This window comes from Macaca mulatta, chromosome 6, assembly GCF_049350105.2.
Source record: "Macaca mulatta isolate MMU2019108-1 chromosome 6, T2T-MMU8v2.0, whole genome shotgun sequence".
Classification (NCBI taxonomy): Eukaryota; Metazoa; Chordata; class Mammalia; order Primates; family Cercopithecidae; genus Macaca; species Macaca mulatta.
In genome coordinates, this window is record NC_133411.1 from 78,674,352 (window position 1) to 78,697,755 (window position 23,404).

At 39.5% G+C, this 23,404-nt stretch overlaps 1 protein-coding gene across 2 annotated transcripts in view; it reads left to right on the plus strand.

Annotated features, from left to right (window-relative positions):
- The window catches only part of PTCD2 (pentatricopeptide repeat domain 2), a 36,631-nt gene that overhangs the window by 4,839 nt on the left and 8,388 nt on the right, over positions 1-23,404 (plus strand). For both annotated transcript variants that reach the window (XM_028849505.2, XM_015140264.3), the window contains exons 3-8: positions 1,374-1,503; positions 6,017-6,134; positions 9,725-9,803; positions 10,208-10,299; positions 13,028-13,141; positions 16,970-17,044. In XM_028849505.2, the coding sequence (XP_028705338.1) occupies positions 1,374-1,503; positions 6,017-6,134; positions 9,725-9,803; positions 10,208-10,299; positions 13,028-13,141; positions 16,970-17,044 (608 nt within the window). The remainder of the gene's footprint in view (positions 1-1,373; positions 1,504-6,016; positions 6,135-9,724; positions 9,804-10,207; positions 10,300-13,027; positions 13,142-16,969; positions 17,045-23,404) is intronic.

Consider the following 23,404-nt stretch of genomic DNA (forward strand, 5'->3'; position numbering starts at 1 on the left):
AGGCAGATTAAGAGGTACAAGATGTAACATCATCTCTTTGATGACTTGAGACTTTTTAGACTGGAAGTTGCTTAGAAATATTTAATAGACTAAATCCTCGTAGATCTAACAGGTGACAGAAGGAATGAAAATGAGAACAATAATGTTTCTATTTACTGGCAGTTACCATATGGCAAATGCTTTACGTCTATCATCTCAGATAACCCTATGAGGAAGGTACCACGATCCTTACTTTATACATGAGGAATCAAGTCTCAGAGACAAGGGTCTCCATCAGAATGCAAGTGACCGACCTTAGATTTCAGCCCAGATCCTTCCATCTCTAGAGCCTTTAACGGTTACGTGGTTCTGCAAATAAAAATTGGAGGATCCACTGCATTATCTCAAACCTAGTAGGTCTTTTCTTTTAAATCGAGAACAGTGCCTCTGCTTCTAGTTCTTGTGTTTTAGATGTATTTGTGCCTCTCCTTTCAGCAACATTCCTTCAAAGCTCTGGGCCTTGGAACGAATCCTATAGCTATTTCCTGGCAGCTTCTGATACTGACAACAGTTCTGCCTTCTGGAAAGCAGATGCTTGGTTGGTGCCTGCTTTGCTTTTCACCCCACATTTTGATGGGAATAAAGCCCCTTATTGATGCCAAGAAGAGGTGCCTCCTTTTGGTTTTTGTCCCCACAGTTGATCAGATACAAAGACAAGGAAGAATGATAGACTGTGATGACATTGAAACGATTCTGTCACTGAAAAACTGTTTGCTGCTGTTTGAGGACTGTTTTCCCCCCTGCCCATCACATAGTACTTTAGCATGCCTTCTAACAGCTGAGTAAAAAGAGACCGAGAGGAATGAAAAAGAGGTGAAGTTGAATCAAATGAAAGAAACATGACTCATGTGGGTCCACCATTGTGGACAAACCTACCTTCAACTGACATTTTCTTTTTAGTTTTCCTGTTTGTTTCTCTGCCAATTGACGGTTTGGGTGTCTGGCTACATTTTCTTTCTTTTTCTCATGAGTCACCTATAGATTCAGTTATTTGAGCCAAGCCTCTGGGACAGTAATTCTCAAACTTTAGTATACCAGAGGATCACCTAGGGAATCAAAAATGCCAATTCTTGAGCTCTTACCCCAGAGATTTTATTTTAGAGAGTCTTGAGTGGGCCTGGCCCTGTGCCCATGCCCCTGCCTCCTATGACAGATGCCATCTGCTGACACTGTTCCAGAGGAGATTGGCCAGTGATGGCAGCTGTGCATCCCTGAGCCCCTCTCAGTACCCCTCTGCAGTGAGGCGGGGTAGGGCTTCCCCATCTTCCTGAGGTCAGACTCCTTCTACTCCCAGTCAGCCTGAGTGATGGTCACCATACTGTGCTTTCTTCCAGAAACCTATTTTAGAAACTTGAAAGAGAAGCTGACCCAGAACAAGCTCATCTTGAAGGAGGAGTTGATAACCTTACTTCATTTGTGTGAGTCCCGGGACCACGTGGAGCTGGCTAAAGATGTCATTTACAGGTGAGGCATTTCCTTGGAATGCTGCCACCCTCATCCCTTCTTACTCTGTTCCTTTCTGTGAGCAGTCTCATCCACTTCGAAGATGTTGCCACCTCTACCCCAGTGACTTCCAAATCTCTTGTTCAGATGCCTACCTTGAACTCCAGACACTTACATTCACTTATTGAGCACACACTTACTGGGTTCCTACTACATGCTGGGTGCTGAGGATAGAAAAGCAGATATTTTATGTCTAAAGAAGTTACCAGCCTATTCACTAACTCCACTGACATATCCCCTAGGTCTTCAGATTCAACATGTGCAAATTCATTGCTCTTCGTCTGTTTTCCTTCTCACTGGCTAGTCACTCAGGACAGATATTTTGGAGCCTCTTTACTCTCATCTCATTTGCCTCTCTTTCCTGATAGGGTAAGAAATCCTCTTGGTTCCGCTTCCTTGGTATCTCCCTCAGCTCCAGCCCTCCTCTCTCTCTCTCCCCATTGGCAGTGTCTTAGTTCAGGCTTTAATGTCTCTCACCTGAATCCTTTCAGTGGACTCCTAACTATTCTCCCTTCTCCAGTCCTGCTGTGCCTTTCTGATCCATTATTAAAGTTTCCCATGTCAGAAAGAACTCACATGTAAGCATAGCCTGCCACTGGGAAAGCCAGCAAAGGCTTCACTTACCAGGGAGCAGTATGACATCAAATCAATAGACTTCATTTCTGAAATTACGTTCATTGCTCTTTTCCATTTTTTTTTTTTTAACTATTTTCTTTTTTTTTTTTTGAGATGAAGTCTCGATCTGTTACCCAGGCTGGAGTATAGTGGTGCGATCTTTCAGCTCAATGCAACGTCCACCTCCAGGTTCAAGCAATTCTCTGCCTTAGTCTCCCAAGTAGCTGGGGTTACAGGCGCCTGCCACCACGCTCGGCTAATTTTTTTATTTTTAATAGAGAGGGGGTTTCACCATGTTGGCCAGGCTAGTCTCGAACTCCTGGACTCAAGTGATCTGCCTACCTGAACCTCCCAAAGGCTGGGATTACAGGCATGAGCCACCACGCCCAGCCCTCCTTTCCATTTTTAAAAGATCTTTTTCTCCATATGAACCTGCATTTATATGTACATTTATAGAGAGAAATACAAGATAATCATATAAAGAATACTGAAAGATTGTCTACCAAAAGTTAACTGGTTCTCTGGGAATTATGGATTATGTATTTTTTGTTTGTCTAAATGTATATTTTTCTGATTTCTCAAACTTGTTTACAGTGGACATTAATTTTATAACATGAAAAAATGTCTTTTTTTAAGTTAAAAAAAATTTAAAAATTCATTGAAAAATTGAAAAACACCAAAAAGTAGAGAGAAGAAATATATCACAAATTCTGCTGTTTCAGTTGTCTGTTGCTATATAACAAACCACACCAGAACTTAATGGCTTAACACAGTGACTATTTATTATTTCTTATAATCCTTGGATCAGGAATTCAGGCCCATCTCCACTGAGCAGTTCTTGGTTGGTGTCAGATGAAGCCACTCACTCATTTGCAGTCAGGTGGTAGCTGGGCTGTACTGCACAGTCCAAGAAGGCCTCTCTTGAGTTTGTGATGCCTCATTGCTCCTCCATGTGGCCTCCCCGCCTCTTTCTGGAGTGCCTCATCATTCATTTGTTGGTTTGAGCTGCACTGGCCCACAACCCAGATGTGAGCTGCCAGGCATGATAGAGCTGCCCAGAATTGGCATGGCTTCTCTTGGTCAAGGCAAGTTGCCTGGCCAGACCAAAGTCAAGAGGTGGGGAAAAGGATTCTACTTATGGATGGATGGAGCCATATGCACATACAGAGAGGGAAGGAATTGATGGCAGCCATCTTTGGGGCCTGTTGCTTCCATCTAAGAAACCACTGTTAATATTTTTGCAGTTTTTTTTTTTTTTTCCACAGATGCAAAGATTTCATTGTTTTGAAAGATTTGTTATAGTTATTGCTGTATAATTATTTTCTAAATTAATATATTTTCTTGTTAATTCCTTAGGAATTATAGTTGATTCCTTAGGAATTATAGTTGATATTGTTGGGCATTGAAGTTTTTTCTAATTTTTCACCAGTATAAATAATGTCATGATGAGAAACTCGCTCCTTAAAACTTACTCTTTGTTTCCTTTTGGGGATCGGGGGATATGAACTTTTTAAAGTTTATCAATATGTAACTGTCAGATTATTTTCCAAAAGTGTTATGCTAATTTAAAGTCACACTGTATCTGCACACTTAATTCTGTATTTCAGTTTCACAAAGTTAAATCATTTCCCTCTGGCATGTTTTCCTCTCACACATTTTACTACACAAAGCTATTCAATGTTTGTAAGAGTAGTAAAATGAGATAAATATTCTGAGCTCTATTTCTACTCTTATTTTTATCTTATTTATATTTTATAAATATTCAAAAGTATTGCTCAATTCCTTTACTAATGCTAATAAATCTCTACCTAGTTGCTGACCTTTCCTTCTCTAGTTGTAGACAGCTGGACAAGTGGAAAGATGGGTAGATCCAAAGCACAACCAACACGTTCTCTTTCTTCCTGAGTCAGGCAGCCCATGACGGGGAAAGGAGAGTCATGAGCTGAAACATAAGCTTTTTATTGAGCCAAAAATGGGGAGCATCTTAATACCCTCGTTATGATGACCAAATGCTGTTTGGTTTATTGAGGGATTTTAGATCCTCTTGAATATTTCTTGTCCAGAAGGCAATTCATTATCTCAGTGACTTTCTAGCACTTTTATTAATGTGAATGTCATTTAGCATGTTAATGTCAAATCAGAAAACTTGTTTTTGCTTTCTTTTGCTTTTAATCTGGCACAAGTTTCTCATGAGAATATTTACTGAAATATGTTGATGTTTGAAGATGTTTTCCTTAGCATGCCTTACATTTTATAAGGGCTAACATACGTTGAAGACTTATGTGCCAGGCACATCATCTCATTTAATCGTCGCAAAAAAAAAACTGAGTTGGGTTCTCTTCTTCCCTCCATTTTACAGATGAGGAGACGGAAGTGCAGAATAGTTAATTAATTTGCTCATCATCACACAAGTAGAAGAGCTAGGATTTAAATGATCAGTTTGGATTCAGAGCCTAAAAACCCTTAACCACTATCCTATTTTGCCTTCCAACAACTCAATTTATAAGTGTTGTAATGAAGCAATGAATATTATTTGTAACTTTTTTTTTTTTTTTTTAAGATGGAGCCTTGCTCTGTCGCCCAGGCTGGAGTGCAGGGGCACGATGTCGGCTCACTGTAAGCTCTGCCTCCTGGGTTCAGGCCATTCTCCTGCCTTAGCCTCCTGAGTAGCTCAGACTACAGGCACCTGCCACCACACCCAGCTAATTTTTTTTTTTTTTTTTTTGTATTTTCAGTAGAGACGGGGTTTCACTGTGTTAGCCAGGATGGTCTCGATCTCCTGACCTTGTGATCCGCTTGCTTCGGCCTCCCAAAGTGCTGGGATTACAGGCGTGAGCCACTGCGCCCAGCCTATTTGTAACTTCTATAAGTGGATAATGAAATGTATCAAAGTACACCTCATCATTCTATTATGGTATCATTGTAGTATATGCATTTAGAATAGACTAGTGTAATTACTGTAACTCCTCGATGATTTTTAGCAGAAGGTAAAAAGTATCCTGTTTTGTCATCAGTGCTTCTCCCCAAGGTATTTTAGGTTCACTCATTGTATGAATCTAAATCTAAAAGAAATACGAATATGAAGATTCATAATGAATAAATCTTTCTAAAATCTGATTTACGTGTAATCGTGAGTTGTTGATATTTGTCACATATAGTCCTCTTGGTGTCTAAAGTAAAAAGAGTCAGTTATTGAAAGTAAATTTACAGTAGTGATATGCAGTTCTGACTGACAGACTGGCTGCCTATAGAAATCTCAAGCCACATAGAAGACATCATTGTCTTTGAGATTAGCCTTTTCCTAAAACGTAAACGTTCAAAACTACATTTAATTTGTTTAGCCAGGTGATCGTAACTCCTGTGTACCTTTCCCAAACTTAGAAAAGCAGAGAGATTGCTGTAAATTGTAAATGTGACTGTTAGTTGTCTGCCATCCTATATGAGGGTGAAGCCAGCCTCCAGGAACACAGAGCATCACCCCCGCTTCTTTCCCTTGTTCTCCTCTGGGTGGGGCCCATTCTGATGCACTTACAGATGCTACTAGACTCCTGCTATTTCCTAAGATGTGCTCACACTCAGTCTCAGGGTTGTTTCTAAATTTAGAGAATGATTACAACATACGTTTTTCCTGTTTCTTTTATTTTATGTCAGTCTGCTATAAACTCTGTTTATTTAAATGGTTGGTATACTTCTGCACTCCAGGATTCCTGATTGTCTGAAATCTCCACTTCTCCTCCTCCAGACTGTGAGAGAACTTTATTCTCTGTTGTGTCCCAGCACCTGGCATAGTACATGCCACAGTCTCTGTCCTTTTTCCTGTGTCCTACCTTTTGGCTCATTGAATCATTTTCATTACCAGGTACCATGCAGAGAACAAAAATATCACTTTGGGGGAGTATAAGTTTGGACCGCTTTTTGTGAGGCTGTGTTACGAGTTGGATCTCGACGAATCTGCAGTGGAGTTCTTGAAAGACCAGGTTATTGTTTCCTAATTGTTTTCTCTGCCAGTGTATGTGTTTTTGGTGATATTGGAAAAGGCATCTCTTCCATGCACATTATTCCTGGGTTAAACGATTTTCAAAGAAAGGCTGCTGGGCCGAATGAGCACTTCTCTGCATTTTTAAGTTTCCTTGCAGTCAGTTTGTGTGAAAGAGGGGTGGAGTGATATAGAACAAGTGTAGAGGAGGTATAGGTACAGATGATCCTACCTTGGATGTGTATCAATGTGGGTTGTACACCTGCTCTTTTAGGGGCTTTCAATAGAGAAGAGCTTAAGACAGTCTCCATTTAAAGACTGACATTCCTATCCTTTAACTGTGTTCCTTCTCGATTTTGTATTGGTATTTTTCTGGTTGAAGACTACATTTGGGAGGTGCTTTTCTATTTTCAAAATACTTTCCCTCACATATTCTGACTTTCTGTTCCTAAAAACAAAAGTAAATAATTATTTTTATAGCTACTCATTGAATATTTACTATGTCCTCAGCATTGTGTTTAAGTACTTTAAATATTTCATTTTATTTGTTTCTCACAATAGCCTTGATAAGGTAGATTTCCATTTTGTAGATAAAGAAACTGTGACCTAGAGACATTATAAATTCACTCATTTATAATAAAGTCATTTTGATTACCAGAGACCATGTAGAGGACAGAAATATCACTTTGGGGGAGTATAAGCTTAGACTGCTTTTCATGAGGCTGTGTTTCCCATAATCAGAAATATTTGCTAAATTTTGGGGCCACGGCTGACCACCAGGTACATTTTTGTATATTTAGTAACTTACATAACAAGCTGAGTTGTTTTTCTGCCTCTTACTCTTTTTTTATACAAAATTTTCTCTGTACATGGTGGGCATGTTAACTCTAGGCTTGCCCCTCTTTAATGACACCTGTGTATTAGAAAGATGACCACCATAATATATTAGTTAGCAGAGAAAAGGTTGTTTTAGAACAGTACAAATAGTTCGATCCTGGGTTTTTTTTCCATAAAAAAAGACATACTAACATTAACATTTTAACAAAATATAAATTCATACATACTGGGAAGATATACACTAACTCACTTTATCTTTAGGGGTAGAATTATTAAAAATTCTCACTTTTTACATTATACATTTTTGTATTATTTTACTATTTTTAATAAACATATGTTAATGTTTCAGTTAAAGGAAAACAAAAGCTTCCCACTGTAATAAATCATAGCCATGAGTATGGTGCTAAAAACAAAAAAAAGATGAAAGCAAAGTGTTTTTTTTAGCCTGCTTGTATATGAAAAATTCACGTATAAGTAACTTTTCTGGAGTAGGATGAACAAATTCAAGTAAGTGACATAGGACCTAATTCTGCTTCTACCCAAACTTCTCTTATCCCCTACTTAAAACCCTGTAGTGTTGCCAGCATGGTAGCCACATGGAGTCGTTGAACTGTGGCTAACTCAAATTTACATTTTAATTACTTGTTATAAAAAGAATGTAATGTATGTTAATAATTTGTATATTGATTACATGTTGAAATTATATTATAGTAGGTTAAATAATTTAGTCTATTTCTGTTTACTTTTTTAAGTGAGGCTAATTGAAAATTTAGAGTCACATACGTTGTGATTCTGAAATATCCTTGGTGACTCAAAATACTTTTCCATTGGCTGGGGCTGCTCTGGTGGCTTTCCTTCACACTTCGAAGAAAACCCAGACCCCTGACTCTGCCCTAGGGGGCCCCTTGTGCCATCTCCCCATTCTCCCTTGCTGACTTCACTCTGGACCTATGTATTCTTCCTCAGCCATGGCGAGCTCACAGCCTCTAACTGGAACGTTCTGCATCCTCATCCGTGAGGCTCCCTCCTTGACCTCACTGAGGTCTCTTCTCACAGTGCCTTCCCTGACTACCTTCCATCTGTCTTCTCTACTTGCTCTTCATAGACCTCACTAATAGCTGAAATTAATTTTTTTTTTTCACTTGTCTTATTCATTGTCTTCTCCACCAGAATTTAAGCTCTGCTAGATTACAAACCCCAGTAGGGTTTGGAGCAGGGTGTATGTATGTCCTGTTTATCATTTCTTTATTCTCAGCACCTAGAACAGGGTCTGCGTAGTAGGTGCTCAGAAAAAGTGGACTTGAGCAAGGCGTTTAATGACACATTTGAATACCATGTGTCCCATTATCAGGGCACACAAAATGTTGAGATGTTAGCAAGATGTTGGTCAAAGGATACAAAATTTCAGTTAGATGGAATAAGTACAAGGGATTTCTCTGTACAACATAGTGACTATAGGTAATGACAATGTATTGTATTCTTCAAAATTGCCTAAAGAACAGGTTTTATGTACTCTCACCACACAAAATGAGTACATGAAGTAATGCATATGTTAATTAGCTTAGCTTAACCATTCTGTAATATATACATATTTCAAAACAACGTACTGTTTTTTGGGTTTTTGTTTGGATACAGGGTCTTGCTCTGTCACCTAAGCGGGAATGCAGTGGCACTATTATCATAGCTCATTGCAGTCTCATAACTCTTGGGTTCAAGTGATCCTCCCACCTCGGCCTCCCAAGTAGCTAGGACTCCAGCCTTGTGCCACCACACCCAGTTAATTTTTTTAATTTTTATTACTTTTTTAAGAGATGGGGTCTTGCTGTATTGCCCAGACTGGTCCCGAACTCTTGGCCTCAAGAGATCCCGCCTCTCTCTCCCAAAGTACTGGGATTACAGGCGTGAGCCACCAAATGTATTTTTATTTGTCAATTAAATAAATACATACATACAAGTTGGAAAAAAATGTTGAGAACCACTGTTTTGGAGAACTATTTCAAAAGGCGAGTAATCAATTCTGTATTATGCGTTGCCAAAAAAAGACCATAATTGTGAGACCCTCCTGCCTTAGTCCTCAAGTATATTTATAGCTACCATTTCATGTTAATAGCTGGCACCTAGTTTCTAGGACCACTCTGCCAGGGTTAATTAGCTAGTTTCTTTTCTCCTAAGCATGACAGATGACGTTTCCTTAAAGACGTCCTTCATGGTAGTTATGAAACCCAGAGATCTCTTGCTGTACCTGTCAGCATGACAGCCAAGAGAGTGGAAAGCGTTTTAACTTTTTTCTTTTTTTTTTTGTTTGAGACGGAGTCTCGCTCTGTCACCCAGGCTGGAGTGCAGTTGCACGATCTCAGCTTACTGCAACCTCCACCTCCTGGGTTCAAGCAATTCTCTGTCTCAGCCTCCTGAGTAGCTGGGATTGCAGGCGCCTGCCACTATGCCTGGCTAATTTTTGTATTTTTAGTAGAGACTGGGTTTCACCCTGTTGGCCAGGCTGGTCTTGAACTCCTGACTTCGTGATCCACCTGCCTTGGGCTCCCAAAGTGCTGGGATTATAGGCATGAGCCACCGTGCCCAGCCAACTTTTTTCAAAAATAAAACCTGAGTATATAAAATATATTAGAGAATTCAGATGGCCAAATGAGCAAAGTATGCAGAAAAATGAGACCTGGATAGATAAGAGACAGTAAAAGTACCTCCTCAATAAATAGTTTTAACTTTTAACCAAACTGTATTGTTCTTCTTCATTAGCATTTACGAGGTTTCTTCTCAGACTCCACATCATTCAATATTTTGATGGACATGTTATTTATCAAAGGCAAATATGAAAGTAAGTACTGCAATTTCTATTTGCTGAAAAATTCTGCTGTTTGCTGGCCTGGGAATTAGGGGAGAAAATGAGTCATGCAAAAATGATTCTTATATCCCTGATAAGTGGCTGAATTCTGGAGACCTTATGAAGTTTGAAAACATCGTATTGCATATCATCCCTTAAACTAAATATCCCAGATTTTACTTATGCTAAAATTGTGAAGCAGCTTTTAAAACATTAGTTCTTCCTGTTTGACCTCATAGTTTATTTCAACATTTAGCTAATTGCTAAATGACTTGAGAAATAGCTTTTATTTTGTTGAAATACACTTTTCTGTAGATAGTGCTGAACAGATGAGAGCTTTGGGGGCCAACAGTAGAGGAGCTCTGATTAACACTGCGATCCACTCTCACTTTTGGCAGGTGCTTTGGAAGTATTGATAGAGATGAAAAACCAAGATGTGAAGTTCACGAAAGATACCTATGTTCTTGCTTTTGCAATTTGCTACAAACTGGTAAGACTCCTTCCCCTAAACTTTGAGAGCATTGTGGGCAGTCTTTGAGAGAGGATTTTTTTTTCTCTCTATAAATAAAATTCAGTTCCTCTGAAGTCTGTTTTCCATCTGGTGCAAATGTTTTAATTTTAAATGTATTTATTTTTAGAAAACTCAAGTTAGCCATATCAGACAGTTTTATGGGAAAAGTAATTTTTTCATCTTTCACTCTTTTCTGGTGGTTGTGTAGATAGTGAGAACAAGAGGCAACGTGTTGGGTTCGGGCTCTGCTTTAAAGTCATCTCGCATGCTGGACTCTGCTAGATCCATCTTCCCTGTTGTCCTTGTCTATGGAAATCTTAGCTTCCTTCATTGAGCTTTCAAGGACTACTTTGTCTTCATATTTGAAGGTTTTTATAGTCACTGAAACTGGAAGTGATGTTTGTCACCTCCAGATATCCCTTAATTGTGCTCTATTTGTATCACCTCTCTGGTACTTCTGACACAGCCTAATGTTGTACTTAGTAGATGCACGTTCCATTCTCTCCACTTGAATGTGAGCTCCTTGAGGCATCTTTGTATCCTACCACCTAACACAGTGCCTGCTATCCAGTAGTTCTTTAATAAACATATGTGACATGAAAGTGAACGCTGAGGACAGAGACCATGACTTATAAGTTCTTTTATCAATACAAAAAATTAGCTGGGCGTGGTGGCATGCACCTTGTAATCCCAGCTACTCAGGAGGCTGAGGCAGGAGAATTGCTTGAACCCAGGAGGCAGAGGTTACAGTGAGCCGAGGTCGTGCCACTGTACTCCAGCCTGGGCAACAGAGTGAGACTCTGTCTCAAAAAAAAAAAAAAAAAGTTATTTATTATTACTGTACCAGGATTATTTCTTGCCTACAGAAACTGTTTCTTCAATATTTAGTGAATGATTATTGAAATAGTGAAATGATCAATGTTTAATGTATTACTGTTGTCATTCATACCACTTAAACTTTGGAAACCTGGCACACAAAACCTCTTCGTACTGAAAACAAAGGAACACTAAGCGAAGTGGAAGAACATGGGCTGTTGAAAAACCCTCCTGAAGAGTGTAGCAATGCCAGTTTTCCAAAACAAGGGGATAGCTGGGTTATAGTGGAAGGAAAACCAACTGGAAATTGAGAAACTTGGAGTCTAGTCTCCACTTTGGTATTATATAGCTTATATATATGGCTTATATAGCTGTGAACTGATCACCTATCTCATTTTACAAATGAGATAGATTTGGGAGTCAGCAAACTTTGCTTATAAAAGGCTAGATAGTAAATATTTTAGGTTTTGGGGGCCATGTATATCTCTGCCTCATATGAACTCTGCCCCATATTGTTTGTTTTTGTTCTTACAGGCCTTTAAAAATGTTAAAGTCGTTCTTAGCTGTAGGCTACATTTAACCCAAGGGTCATAGTTTGCTGACCTCTGGATTCAATAATTCTTTCATTCATACCATTCTACAATTCTAGGAGGCAAAAAAAAAAAAAAAAAAAAAACACACAGCACTAGAGCATCACTTATTCAGCATTGTAATTCTCAGCCTTCTCATCTTCCACTTAGGGATGCCTCCCTGAGTGTATGCTGCAATGATGAGAATTTCAGTTCTGCTTAGAGGCCATGCGCAGTGGCTCACGCCTGTAACCCCAGCACTTTGGGAGGCCAAGGCAGGCAGATAACCTGAGGTCAGGAGTTCGAGACCAGCCTGGCCAACATGGTGAAACTTTGTCTGTACTAAAAATACAAAAATTAGCCAGTGATGGCACATACCTGTAATCCTAGCTACTTTGGAGGCTGAGGCAGGAGAATCATTTGAACTGGGGAGGCAGAGGTTGTAGTGAGCCGAAATCGTGCCCTTGTACTCCAGCCTGGGCAACAGAATGAGACTCCGTCTCAAAAAATAAAATAAATAAATTAGGAAAGGCCAGAGGATTTTCTCCCCTGTGTTGTGTCCAAGAATAACTTGTTTTACCCAGTGGAGATGAGTTGAAAAAGTGATCTGGTCAGCCAGTAAAAATTCCATATCAATTCTGGGAACTGTCCTCTCTCATCCCATTTGAACTCTATTTTGACAGGAGTTGCAACTCCTGTCATGACAGATGACATAGTTGTACAGCCAGGCTGCTCTCATAAACCTAATCCCCCGCAGCATGCACAAAGGAAAAGGATTTGGTTCTACCACTGCTGTTTTTATATCACTGACATTCTTGGATTTTTCTTTTTGAGGTTTCTGTTTTCAGAGGATTCTTTTATAATTTATGTTCAAATTAGTGTTCATGTTTTCAAATATTTGACATATGAATATTTTCAGATTGGAAATTCCCCAGAAAAAGTTTCCTGGTGTTGTTGAGCCTTAATCAGCTATTTAATATAGTAGCAGGCAGAACCTTTATACTTGTAAACTATGGGGTCTGTGTCTAGAAACTAGCCTGCCCAGATACAAAGAGATGTGTTTATTTTCTGGTAAAAACTGCCCCGATTCAGAAAATTGAAAATGAGCTTTAAAAATAAAGTTAATTTAGATTTGACCTGCTAACATATCAGTAGCCTGGTGTATTTGCAAATAGTGTTTATATGGGGCTTAATCTTTTAAGTGGCTTAAGGTAGGCTCTAGGAAATCCTTACAAAAGGAACTCTAAATATTGAGCACTATTAATCATTTTATTGAATTTAAAGGTTTATAACATTAATCGAACAATCCTGTCTCCTCACAGAATAGCCCTGAGTCTTTCAAAATCTGTACTACATTAAGAGAAGAAGCTCTACTCAAAGGAGAAATTCTCTCCAGGAGAGCATCCTGTTTCGCTGTGGCATTAGCTCTGAATCAGGTAAAGCTTTGTGGTGTACATAAGTAAACTGGGAGTGGCCAGGACTTCATTACTTTTATTTGTCCTTGCTTTTACTTTTTTCCTTCTGACTGTGTCATAAAGAAGTAGTCCCCATAAAGAGACCAATGCCTTTGTTGCCATGGCAACCTATATCTATACCTGTACCGGCAAAGAATGTTTATATTTACAGTTGGGGACCTAACATGCATTTCTAAATAGAAGGGTAGAGAAATTTCTCAAGTAATTAAAATGAAAATTGCAAGTCATCGGATGATGTTGTAACGTTCTCAGAGAACAGTTTAATTTAATGCTTTCCAAAGTTGAATTAGCCTCAGATGAATGAAGACTGCTGTGTCAGCCCATTGTAGAAGTGGGATCCATCACATACTTCATAGTTATACCCAACTACTGCTGTTATTTGGGTGACTTTAGTGATCATTTAGCCTCATTCCCCTGACTGGACAGGTGGAGGTAGCAGAGACCCAGAGATAAGAGGGGACCTCCCTGAGGTCATGCCTCAGTGATGCCAGAGTTAGAGCTGGAACCCTGGAACACTGGAAGAGCCTCACCTGAGATTACCTATTCCAGAGCCTAAAAAATATGAAATGCTTTGTATGTTTCCTATGTGGTAAAAGGAAATTTTATAGCAGAAAAATAGTAACCAAACCAGGTTGTTTTCCTGGCTGGTAAAATATAGCTGGAGAACTCTTTATTATTAGAAATCAAAACATGAGGGTGATCCATTTCCATATACTGCTGGGAAGAGTCACTGAAGGACGAGACTTAAGAGATTATACACTTTCTAGGCTTCTGCTGGGCCAAGATAATTTTTTTAACTTTCTAAGCTTCTCTCGCTGTCCAGGGGAATTATTTTGTCTTCTTAATCTGTCATGAGGTGAGTGACTGAATTAAAGTCTCTTCGAAGACATGTGTTTTTCTTTCTTTGTATAGCTCCTGTAGTTTTTCTTTATTTAAGTCTAAGTTATACTGTTTGGTGCACAGATACATCATCACTGTTACATCATCACTGTGAATCCCTCACTTTAGCATTATAAAGTGCCTATCTAGGAATGTTTACTGCTTTTGCCCTGAATTCAACCTTATCTAATATTAATAATTCCATCTGTCTTTTTGCTTATTTCTCTCTTTGTTTTGATGAGGTTTGCATTTGCCCAACGTACAGCTTTTCCTATCCTTTATTTTTGCAATCTTTCTGAATTGTTTTGTTTGAACTTTATCTCTTATATACTGCATAAATTTCTATGTTGCTTTATAATATGCTAATCTTTTAATATCCATTTATATTAATATGACATATTTGATCTTAGGTCTCATTTGATGCTTTTTGTTTCTGTAAGTTTTTCTACTATCTTATGCCATGTGGTTATTTTCTCTAGTTGGTATTTTTGCTCTAGTGGTGACTTTAAAACTATAGTTTTGATTTTCTTAATTCTTTAATTCTTTGGACAAGACCTGTTAATTCCCTAATATAAGTAATGGTGAAAATAGTGTATTTGCTCTGTTTTTCATCTTATTTTCTTCCTCCCCCTCCAACATCCAATTTTAGCTCATATTTTACTTTGATAGTGTTCACTTTACTCTTAAATGTACTTGATTTGTCAGTTTTAAGTGATATTTTTTGGCCTGCTGATAATAAAGATAAGGAAGTGGGAATGCCTTCTTTACCTTTCATCTCTTTTCCTTCTCTTTCTAACTTTCGTTAGTGTTAACGTTGCTTCATTGTCCAGGCATATAACATTTACGCTCTGTTCTGTAGCCATACTCCCCACTTTTGAGTCCTTTGTATAGCTAAACAGGTTGTTAGGTGCTAATTGTTTTTCCAGTTTTCTCTTTGTTGGCTGAAGTGAGTATTTTAGTAAATTCTTTGGAGGAACAATATCCCTTGAGTTCTTGGTATTTTAAATTATTTTATTTGCCTGTTGTTTCTGTACTTGAACTACAGTTTGGCCAGATTTACAATTTCAGGGTGACATTTGCTTTTCTTGAGGTACTTTTAGACATTGCTTTTTTGTCTTCTGGTATAGAATATTGCTGTGGAGAAATCTAAGGCCTGCCTGATTTTTTTCCACTTCTGATTGACGTGATCTTGTTCATTTTTCTCATTTCTATCTTCTATATCCATGGAAATATTTTTCAATTAAGGTTTCTTCATTGGTGGCCAGTTATATTCTTTTCTTTTCTTTTTTTTTTTTTTTTTTTTTTTTTTGGTTAGACAGAGTCTCACTCTGTCGCCCAGGCTGGAGTGCAGTGTTGCAGTTTTGGCTCACTGCAACCTCTGCTCTGCCTCCTGGGTTTAAGTGATTCTCCTGCCTCAGCTTCCTGAGTAGCTGGGATTACGGGCATGCGCCCGTCAAATTTTTGTGTTTTAGTAGGTGTGTTCCCAGCTAAATTTTTGTATTTTAGTAGAGACAGGGTTTCGCCATGTTGGCCAGGCTGGTCTTGAACTCCTGACCTCAAGTGATCTGCCTGCCACAGCCTCCCAAAGTGCTGGGATTACAGGCGTGAGCCACTGTACCAGTTGTTTTCTTAATTTTGTTCTACTGTGTTCCTTTCCTCCTTTTGAAAATACCTTCTTTATGAGTGTCATGTGGTGGTTCTTTTTTGACTATTCATCGTTGAAAAGTGTAAGTTTCAGGCCTAGCACAATGGCTCCTGCCTGTAATCCTGGCACTTTGGGAGAGGGGAGGATCACTTGAGGCCAGGAGTTTAAGACCAGCCAAGACAACATAGGGAGACCCTGTCTCTACAAAAAATAGGTAAATAAATAAAACAGGTGCAGTAGTACATGGTACATGCCTGTAGTCCTTGCTGCTCAGGAGACTGAGGCAGGAAAATAGCTTGTGCCCACGAGTTTGAGGCTCCATGATTCCACCACTACCCTCCAGCCTGGGCAACAGAGCAAGACTCCGTCTCAATAAACAAATAAATAAATAAATTCAAAAATAAAAGAAAAACTTGTTTCTTTTAGATCAGTCATTTGTAGATTCATGTCAGAGAGAGAGAGAACAACAGAGCGGGACACCAGAGCACTGTTCTAGACTAGCAGGATTTTTCTTCATATAAGCCAGAGTTTTGTCTACAAGTATACACAGGCTTCATTTTTTTAAGTCAACAGAAATAGACACTAAGGTGGGTTTTGGTATGCAGTCTATTCTCTGCTGCTGCCGTCTTAGGAACCTCCTGCTTCCTATGAATATGGCTTGTCTACGGAAACGCTTGACTAGCCTCTTCTCTGCCACCACAAGGATCTACGGAAGTTCTCTTTACTAGTCCTACACTCTGTTCTCATCATTGTAAATAGGAATTTAGGTTTTGTACTTTAGGTTGTGCCCTTACCTTTGAGAGTTGTACTGTTGTAGGTTCTTTGTGAGATACAGAGCACTGTCCACCTCTGACTGCTTTCTCCTGAACCCTGCCAGCCTCCATTTCCAATGTTTCTGGCAGTGTTTCCAGCTCTGCTGTGGTTTGAGGTTTCTATGTTCTAATTATGTATGTCAAAGACAGGCTTTGCACTTTGTTCCTCGTTCCTATTTTTAGAAGCTGATTCCAATAGGAGAAGGGGAAATGCCAACTTTATGCCTGCGTCTTAAGAACTGGACTCAGGCAGGCTGTTAAAACATTCAACAATATGCGACTGGATGGAGCGTTTTATGGAGTGTTCAGTTTTGATTTCCGAAACATTTTTTCTTTGTGGACTTCAAAACCCTGAGGTCACCTTAATAGGAATATACTGCCTTCTCTAAGTGAACTTTTACAATAACATTAGTTCCTATGATATGGAATATGATTTGTTTCTCTTCCTTCTAGAATGAGTTGGCAAAAGCTGTGTCCATTTTTTCTCAAATCATGAATCCAGAAAGCATAGCCTGCACTAATTTAAATGTAAGTGCCTTCTTTGTGGTTTAAGGTAAGCCTTGAAATGTATTATAATAAATGTATTATAATAAAATTATGCTTAAATTTTTTGGCTGTATACAATGACTTGATCTGCCAAGGTTTTCATTCAAATCCACAGTCATTTATTGAGTTCCTCTATGTGAAAAATTACAGTATCACCCTTGTGAGAAGAATCAACACAGCTGTTGCTTCCAGGAGTTTGTAAACAGGTAGGAGAGAGGTAGATATGCTCATATATAAGACATGGCTAGATGCTGAAGACATGAGGCGTGGCTAAGAAAGCTGTAGATGTAGGGACGAGGAGGGGATGGAGACAGATCCTCCAGGGTCTTTACCAAGCCTTGAGAGAAACCTATGTGCTAACTGCATATTATTGGTGGTATCTAACTCATGGCATTGTTGCAGTTAATCAGCTTATATACTTATGGTACACAAAATAGTGCCTGACATGTGGTAAACATTCAGTAAATGTTATCTATTGTCATTCTTATTATGTTGCCAGTATGCCATGGTCCTCTTCCCCATTAACTTACCTGGGCCACCCAGGACACTTATTTGGGACCTTGTGGTCTGGGTCAGCAAGTGGCTGCACGCGTATCACCAAGACATGCAAAACCTTAATCCCTAAAACTAAAAGCAAAGGAAAAAAAATTATCTCAGATTCGCCAGATTCATGCTAATAATAAAGTTTGAGGCATATTACCACTTCCAGAGTTTGAGCAGTGAGTCATGAAACCTTCCTGGACCAATTATAAAAGACTATCTTGTCATTAAGGACACCATAGTCCCCATTCAGCCTGCCCATATTGAGACTCCTTGTACACTGCGTCTGCTTGTGTGTAGGGAGTTGCAAAAGAAAAAAACTTTCAGGAGCTTATAGTCTTCTGAAACAGTCAAAGGATTGAGATGAAGAAAACATTTTCAGAAGAATGGAAATGTGTAAGCATTAGCATGACACAACTAGGATAACAGGTCACAATCAATGGAGTATTCCAAGATGAGTAGATGAAGGGGGTCGGGGTGGCCAGCAGGAGCAACGTGAGGGGCCCTTAGGGCAGGTACCTACTGAGCAGTGCTCTGGAGGAAGACACGACTGTGGGGTTGGAGGGAATGACGTGGAGCGTGTTATTTGTTGGGAGATTGGCTTTGGTGGAGCTTCTATTTAAAAGAATATGAACTGTGGCTGGGCGCGGTGGCTCACACCTGTAATCCCAGCACTTTAGGAGGCCAAGGCAGGTGGGTCACGAGATCAGGAGATCGAGATCATCCTGGCCAACATGGTGAAACCCCATCTCTACTAAAATATAAAAAATTAGCCGGACGTGGTGGCGCTTGCTTGTAGTCCCAGCTACTCAGAAGGCTGAGGCAGGGGAATTGCTTGAGCCTGGAAGGTAGAGGTTGCAGTGAGTCAAAAACGCGCCTTTGCACTCCAGCCTGGCAACAGAGCAAGACTCTGTCTTAAAAAAAAGAAAAAAAAAAAAAATGAACTATGAATTGTAACCACTTCTTACTAGCTCTGAGTCCTTAGGTTAATTTGCCCCTGGAAACCCCCCAATTTCCTTTGATCTGAAACAGTAATAGTAGCTATCTTTTTGTTGTGGGGATTAAAATAAATAATGCATATAAAATACTTAGCATAGTGCCTGGCAGGTAGTCAGTGTTCAATGAGTATTTGCTAATACTAATAGTATTTGTTTGACATGAGTTAAATTAAAAGGAATATTCATTTGTACCAAATCCTAGAACCTAGTGAACAGGAATTATGCATAACTCCAAACTTCTGAAAGAGTCATACTTAAAGATAATAATGCTTTTCAGTTCTGCCCATAGTAGTTATCTTCAAATGTCATCCCACACCAGTGCCCAGGTGATTTTTCAGAGAATGACTAGATGAGCATTTATGGTAAATTTTGGAGAACAAGGTCAGGCAAGAAATATGCCATAAGAATACCTCATATTGGACCTCAACTTTACTTTGCAGAATGCTTTTACATGAGAGAAAGGTGAGCCCAGCGAACCAGAAAAATGGAGACAGTGATAACAGAGAACTTGAAAAAATGAAATGAATTTGGAATGGAAGAAACAAAATACTAGAAAAATATCGACAAAGAGACTTTTTAGTTTCAAAGGGCGTAAACCTGGAGGGCATGAACTCAACTAAATATACCTGATAATGGATTTGATATGAACTGATGAATGCCATAAGAAAGCAGGGAAGTATGAGGGCTCAGAAATGAGTTTATAAGGCATTAATGGTGAGGCAGGGGAAGCACCAGAAAAGAGGGAAGGACTCGCAGCTTTGTAGAAATTCAAGAGGCTGAGAGCCCTCCCTGTCTTAGCCTGCTGCAGGTAGCTGCTGTTCATCTTGGGGGCTGAAACAGAAACTACAGGTTAGAGCAGGTGGGTCAGTCTGAAAAGCTCATAGGCTAAAGTAGGTCTGGGAGGCCAAGGTTGGCAAAGGTCCAGAGTCCAGAAGGTCGGGTCATTTGAGCAAGTGATATCAGTAAGCTAAACAGACTGGGAAGCCTGGTCTTCCAGCAGGCACACTATGTCTTTGACTTCTCTGCTTCCTGCTGGATATGGACAGCTCTGGTATTCCAGTATATAACTGCTTCTGAGAGTGTGTCCTTTAGATGACCCATCTATCATGATGGGACAGAATATAACTGCTGGGATTAGCAAGATACTCTTTCACTAAAGCTAAAGCTATCCAAGTCTCTTATAACATCAGGTAGGAAAGAAAGGAGAACAGGGGGAAAAGTGTTTTACTTGGATCATTGGTCACTTTTCCTAGAGTTCAAGCAAGGTTGAGGGTTTCGGTACGCATTGGTGATAAGCAATCAAACTGTGAGGTAAGCAGGGTTTTAATTTAATTTATCTAAGGTATCATGCTTGGTACTTTAGATTTGTTATACAACTTTATCAAAACAATTTTTCTCCACATTATAGATGTGGAAAATGAAGATTCAAGGGTAAGTAAATTACCTTAGTTCTCCCAACTAATTAAATAGCAGAGTCAGAGTTTTAACACCAACAACTCTGACTGTGAAGCCTAGGGTTTCCCTACCACTTCAGACCTACAGAGATGAAAAAGGTGTGTCTCTTTTATCCAGGAATAGGATTAGTGTCTCCTCTTGAGTAATAAAAAAGAACACAAGACTGGATGTCAAAAAACACAATCCCACTAGTGCATGTAATCCACCTCTGGATTTAGATTTCTCATCTCCTTCCATCCTGGCCTATCTCTCACAGTTATAAGAATCTAGTAATGGGCTGGGTGCGGTGGTTCATGCCTGTAACCTCAGCACTTTGGAAGGGTGAGGTGGGTGGATTATTTGAAGTCAGGAGTTCAAGACCAGCCTGGCCAACATCGTGAAACCCCATCTCTACTAAAAATACAAAAATTAGCTGAATGTGGTGCATGCCTGTAATCCTGGCCTACTTGGGAGGCTAAGGCAGGAGGATTGCTTGAACCTGGGAGGGAGGTCAAGGCTGCTGTGAGTGGAGATCACGCCATTGCACTCCAGCCTGGGCAACAGAATGAGACCCTGTCTCCAACAACAACCGAAAGAATCTAGTAATGATTTGATTTCTTTTTTTTTTTTTTCGCCAAATGAGAAGGTGCTTTGGTGGAGTTAAACATGAGCTTGCTGAGCATGAGATTGTCCATTCCCAATAGGAGGAGCAATGCAGGGCATGGTGAAAAAAGCATGTGCTTGCCACCAGGCAGCAGGAACAGCTCCTTTCCTCTGAGGGCTGGAAAAGAAAGTCAGCCTATGGATGCAGTGGGATGGGCGTGTTTCAGGCAAGGACTCCGCAAGGAACCTTGAAGTGATACTGAGTATGAATCATCCTTTCTGAACTGCGTCACAGAACTACCCACTGTCGGGAAACTTAAAGATAGTTTCAGTGTTTAAAAATTCTCAGGAAATTCTTTCAAATGTTCAACCCAAATTTCTCATGTTACAATATAAGCCTATGTCATCTTCCTCGGGGATGATGAAAAAGATATGGTTGCCATTCTCAAGTTTAGTAATCTTTTAGATTCTAGGTGTCTGTTAGTAGAGCACAGTTTAAAAAATGACTGCATGGACCTTACCTTCTCCAAGGCTGACTCATCTGCTTGAAATCCTTAAAGGCAACTTGTTAATTATTGAGCAATGGAAACTGACAGATAGGCTGAGTAGAGTCTGTTTAGTCAGTATTCACAGAAATAAATGAAACTTTTTTTCTGATGTGCTTTAAAAATTAATGCCTTATGCTAAAATCTTTTGCTGCTGTCAATTGAAATTTGAACTTACAAATTTTCTCCCTAACTTAATTGTTTTATTAAATTGTTCCTGTTACCAGTGTGACCCAAAGGGCCCAGTTTCCTATTTTCCCAGCTAATTCTTAATACGTACTGCGTTGTTTTAACAGATCTCATCAAAACACATGTATGTTGACACTGCCTTTTCAGCCTGAATTTGTCTATAAACCTGGCTTGTCTACAATTGGAGATCCACTTTGGAATTGAATTTACTTTGCAAGGGAATTGACAAGTGGTTTTGCTGCTTTTATCATTTATTTGTTAATATGGGTGAATGTCTTAATGCCCCTTTCTCCTACCCACTTAGGTCACCCTACAGTTCTAGCTTATGCTGGGAAGTCTAGGGTGCACAGGGAGGAAAGGAGACAGGACTCATTTCTCACAAATTCCTTCGTGGCAGCATCTTACTCATATGTGTGAGTTAAGAATTGCATTTGTTTGGGAGCATTGTAGTCTCCAAAAATAAAAATAAAAGCCTATACAAATTAGAGCCTTTATTTTTCTTCCATGTGGAAAACGAGTCTGGTCCGTCCACGCCTGGTGTGGCATTCCATGATGTCATCAGGAACCCAGCCTCTTTCTATGTTTCTATTCTACCATCTTTAACACGTGACTTCCATTCATTGCATCCCCGGTCCAGCAAGAAGTAGGAAAAAATGGGAGTGAACAAAGAAGTTCATCCCTTTTAAATATGCTTTTTCAAATGTCTCATCCAGCAACTTGTACTGGTGGTGTTATTGGCCAGAACTTAATCCCATGACCGCACCTAATTGCAAAGAATACTGAGAAATAGTCTTTGAGTTTCATACATACATGAAAGCATCTATTAAGGTTTGGGTGTTCTGTTATCAAAAAGGGAGGAGAGAATGGATATTGGTTAGAAAACTGGCAGCCTCTACCACATTATGATATTCTACTTCGAATATAGCAAACCTAAAACAAAAATAAAAGAAACAAGAAATGTAAATTTCTGCATCCTCAGGGCTTCTGTTCCCTTTTTTGTTCAAAGGTATCTAGTAATGTATTTCCTGATGCCTCAGAAAATCAGAGGCAGGAAGCACATGTTCTTTAAATAGTTTTTCTTACCAAAATCTCCCCTGTTCCTTACTAACTGAGTTTCCCAGTCTTTTGTTTGAAATCTGTAAGATTAAGGCAATGTGCTGTACCCTACTTTCGTTTTCTTTAGCTGAACCCTGAGACTGGTTTGAGATAAGCCCCTAGCTTTAAACTTTCTCTTTGCCTTTTATCAGTAACTGCCTCATGTGCATTGCCCTTCATCAATGTATTTTAAGGTAGTGAGCCTTGTTTTTGAAGTCCCTACTGAATCAGAGATAGTTGCTGGAGGGAGGAAGAGAAGTTGGGAAAACTTAGGAAGAAATATTGAAATCTCCCAGGGAGCACATCGTTTCTAGCAGAGTGCTCTAGAAGGTTTATTTTTGTAAATTGCTGGGGGAGCCAAGCTCCTTTTCTTGTTTATTGTTATTGAGGGTTGGCCGGGTGCCTTGTACTACATAGCATTGCATTGAACAAGGTAGACTTGCCTTTGCCTTGGACACCACCGTCAACCAAATTGGGATTGGCTTTTACTAACAAAGGTATTAAGAACTGTGAAGAGTCAGAGATTTTTTCCCACTTGGAATCTAATGAGTTAGCCTGCCCCAGTTTCATGGATGCTAGTGGAGTATACAAGACAAAGAGAAATAAAGGACAATTTATTGTGTAGCAGTGGCCAGAATATTAGCATCTTTGCTTCAGTTACCTGAGCCCCAGTTCCTGCGGGGAGACATAAAAAGCTCTATGTGCCTCTTGCACACATAGCAAGTTGCTTTCAAGAGAGGAACCCTGAGCTTAGAAAACCCAACTCTCTTATGATGGCCAATAAGCATGCCTGTCCTTTGCTTTGGATGTGACACTGTGTCTGTTGTCCACAAACATCCTTGAAAAGGTAGTCTGGAATAACAGCAGTCAGTGCTTTTGCTCTCAAGGCGTGCAGAAATTTGAGCGACCCATGGAGAGTTGTCTCCCAAAAAGGGTGT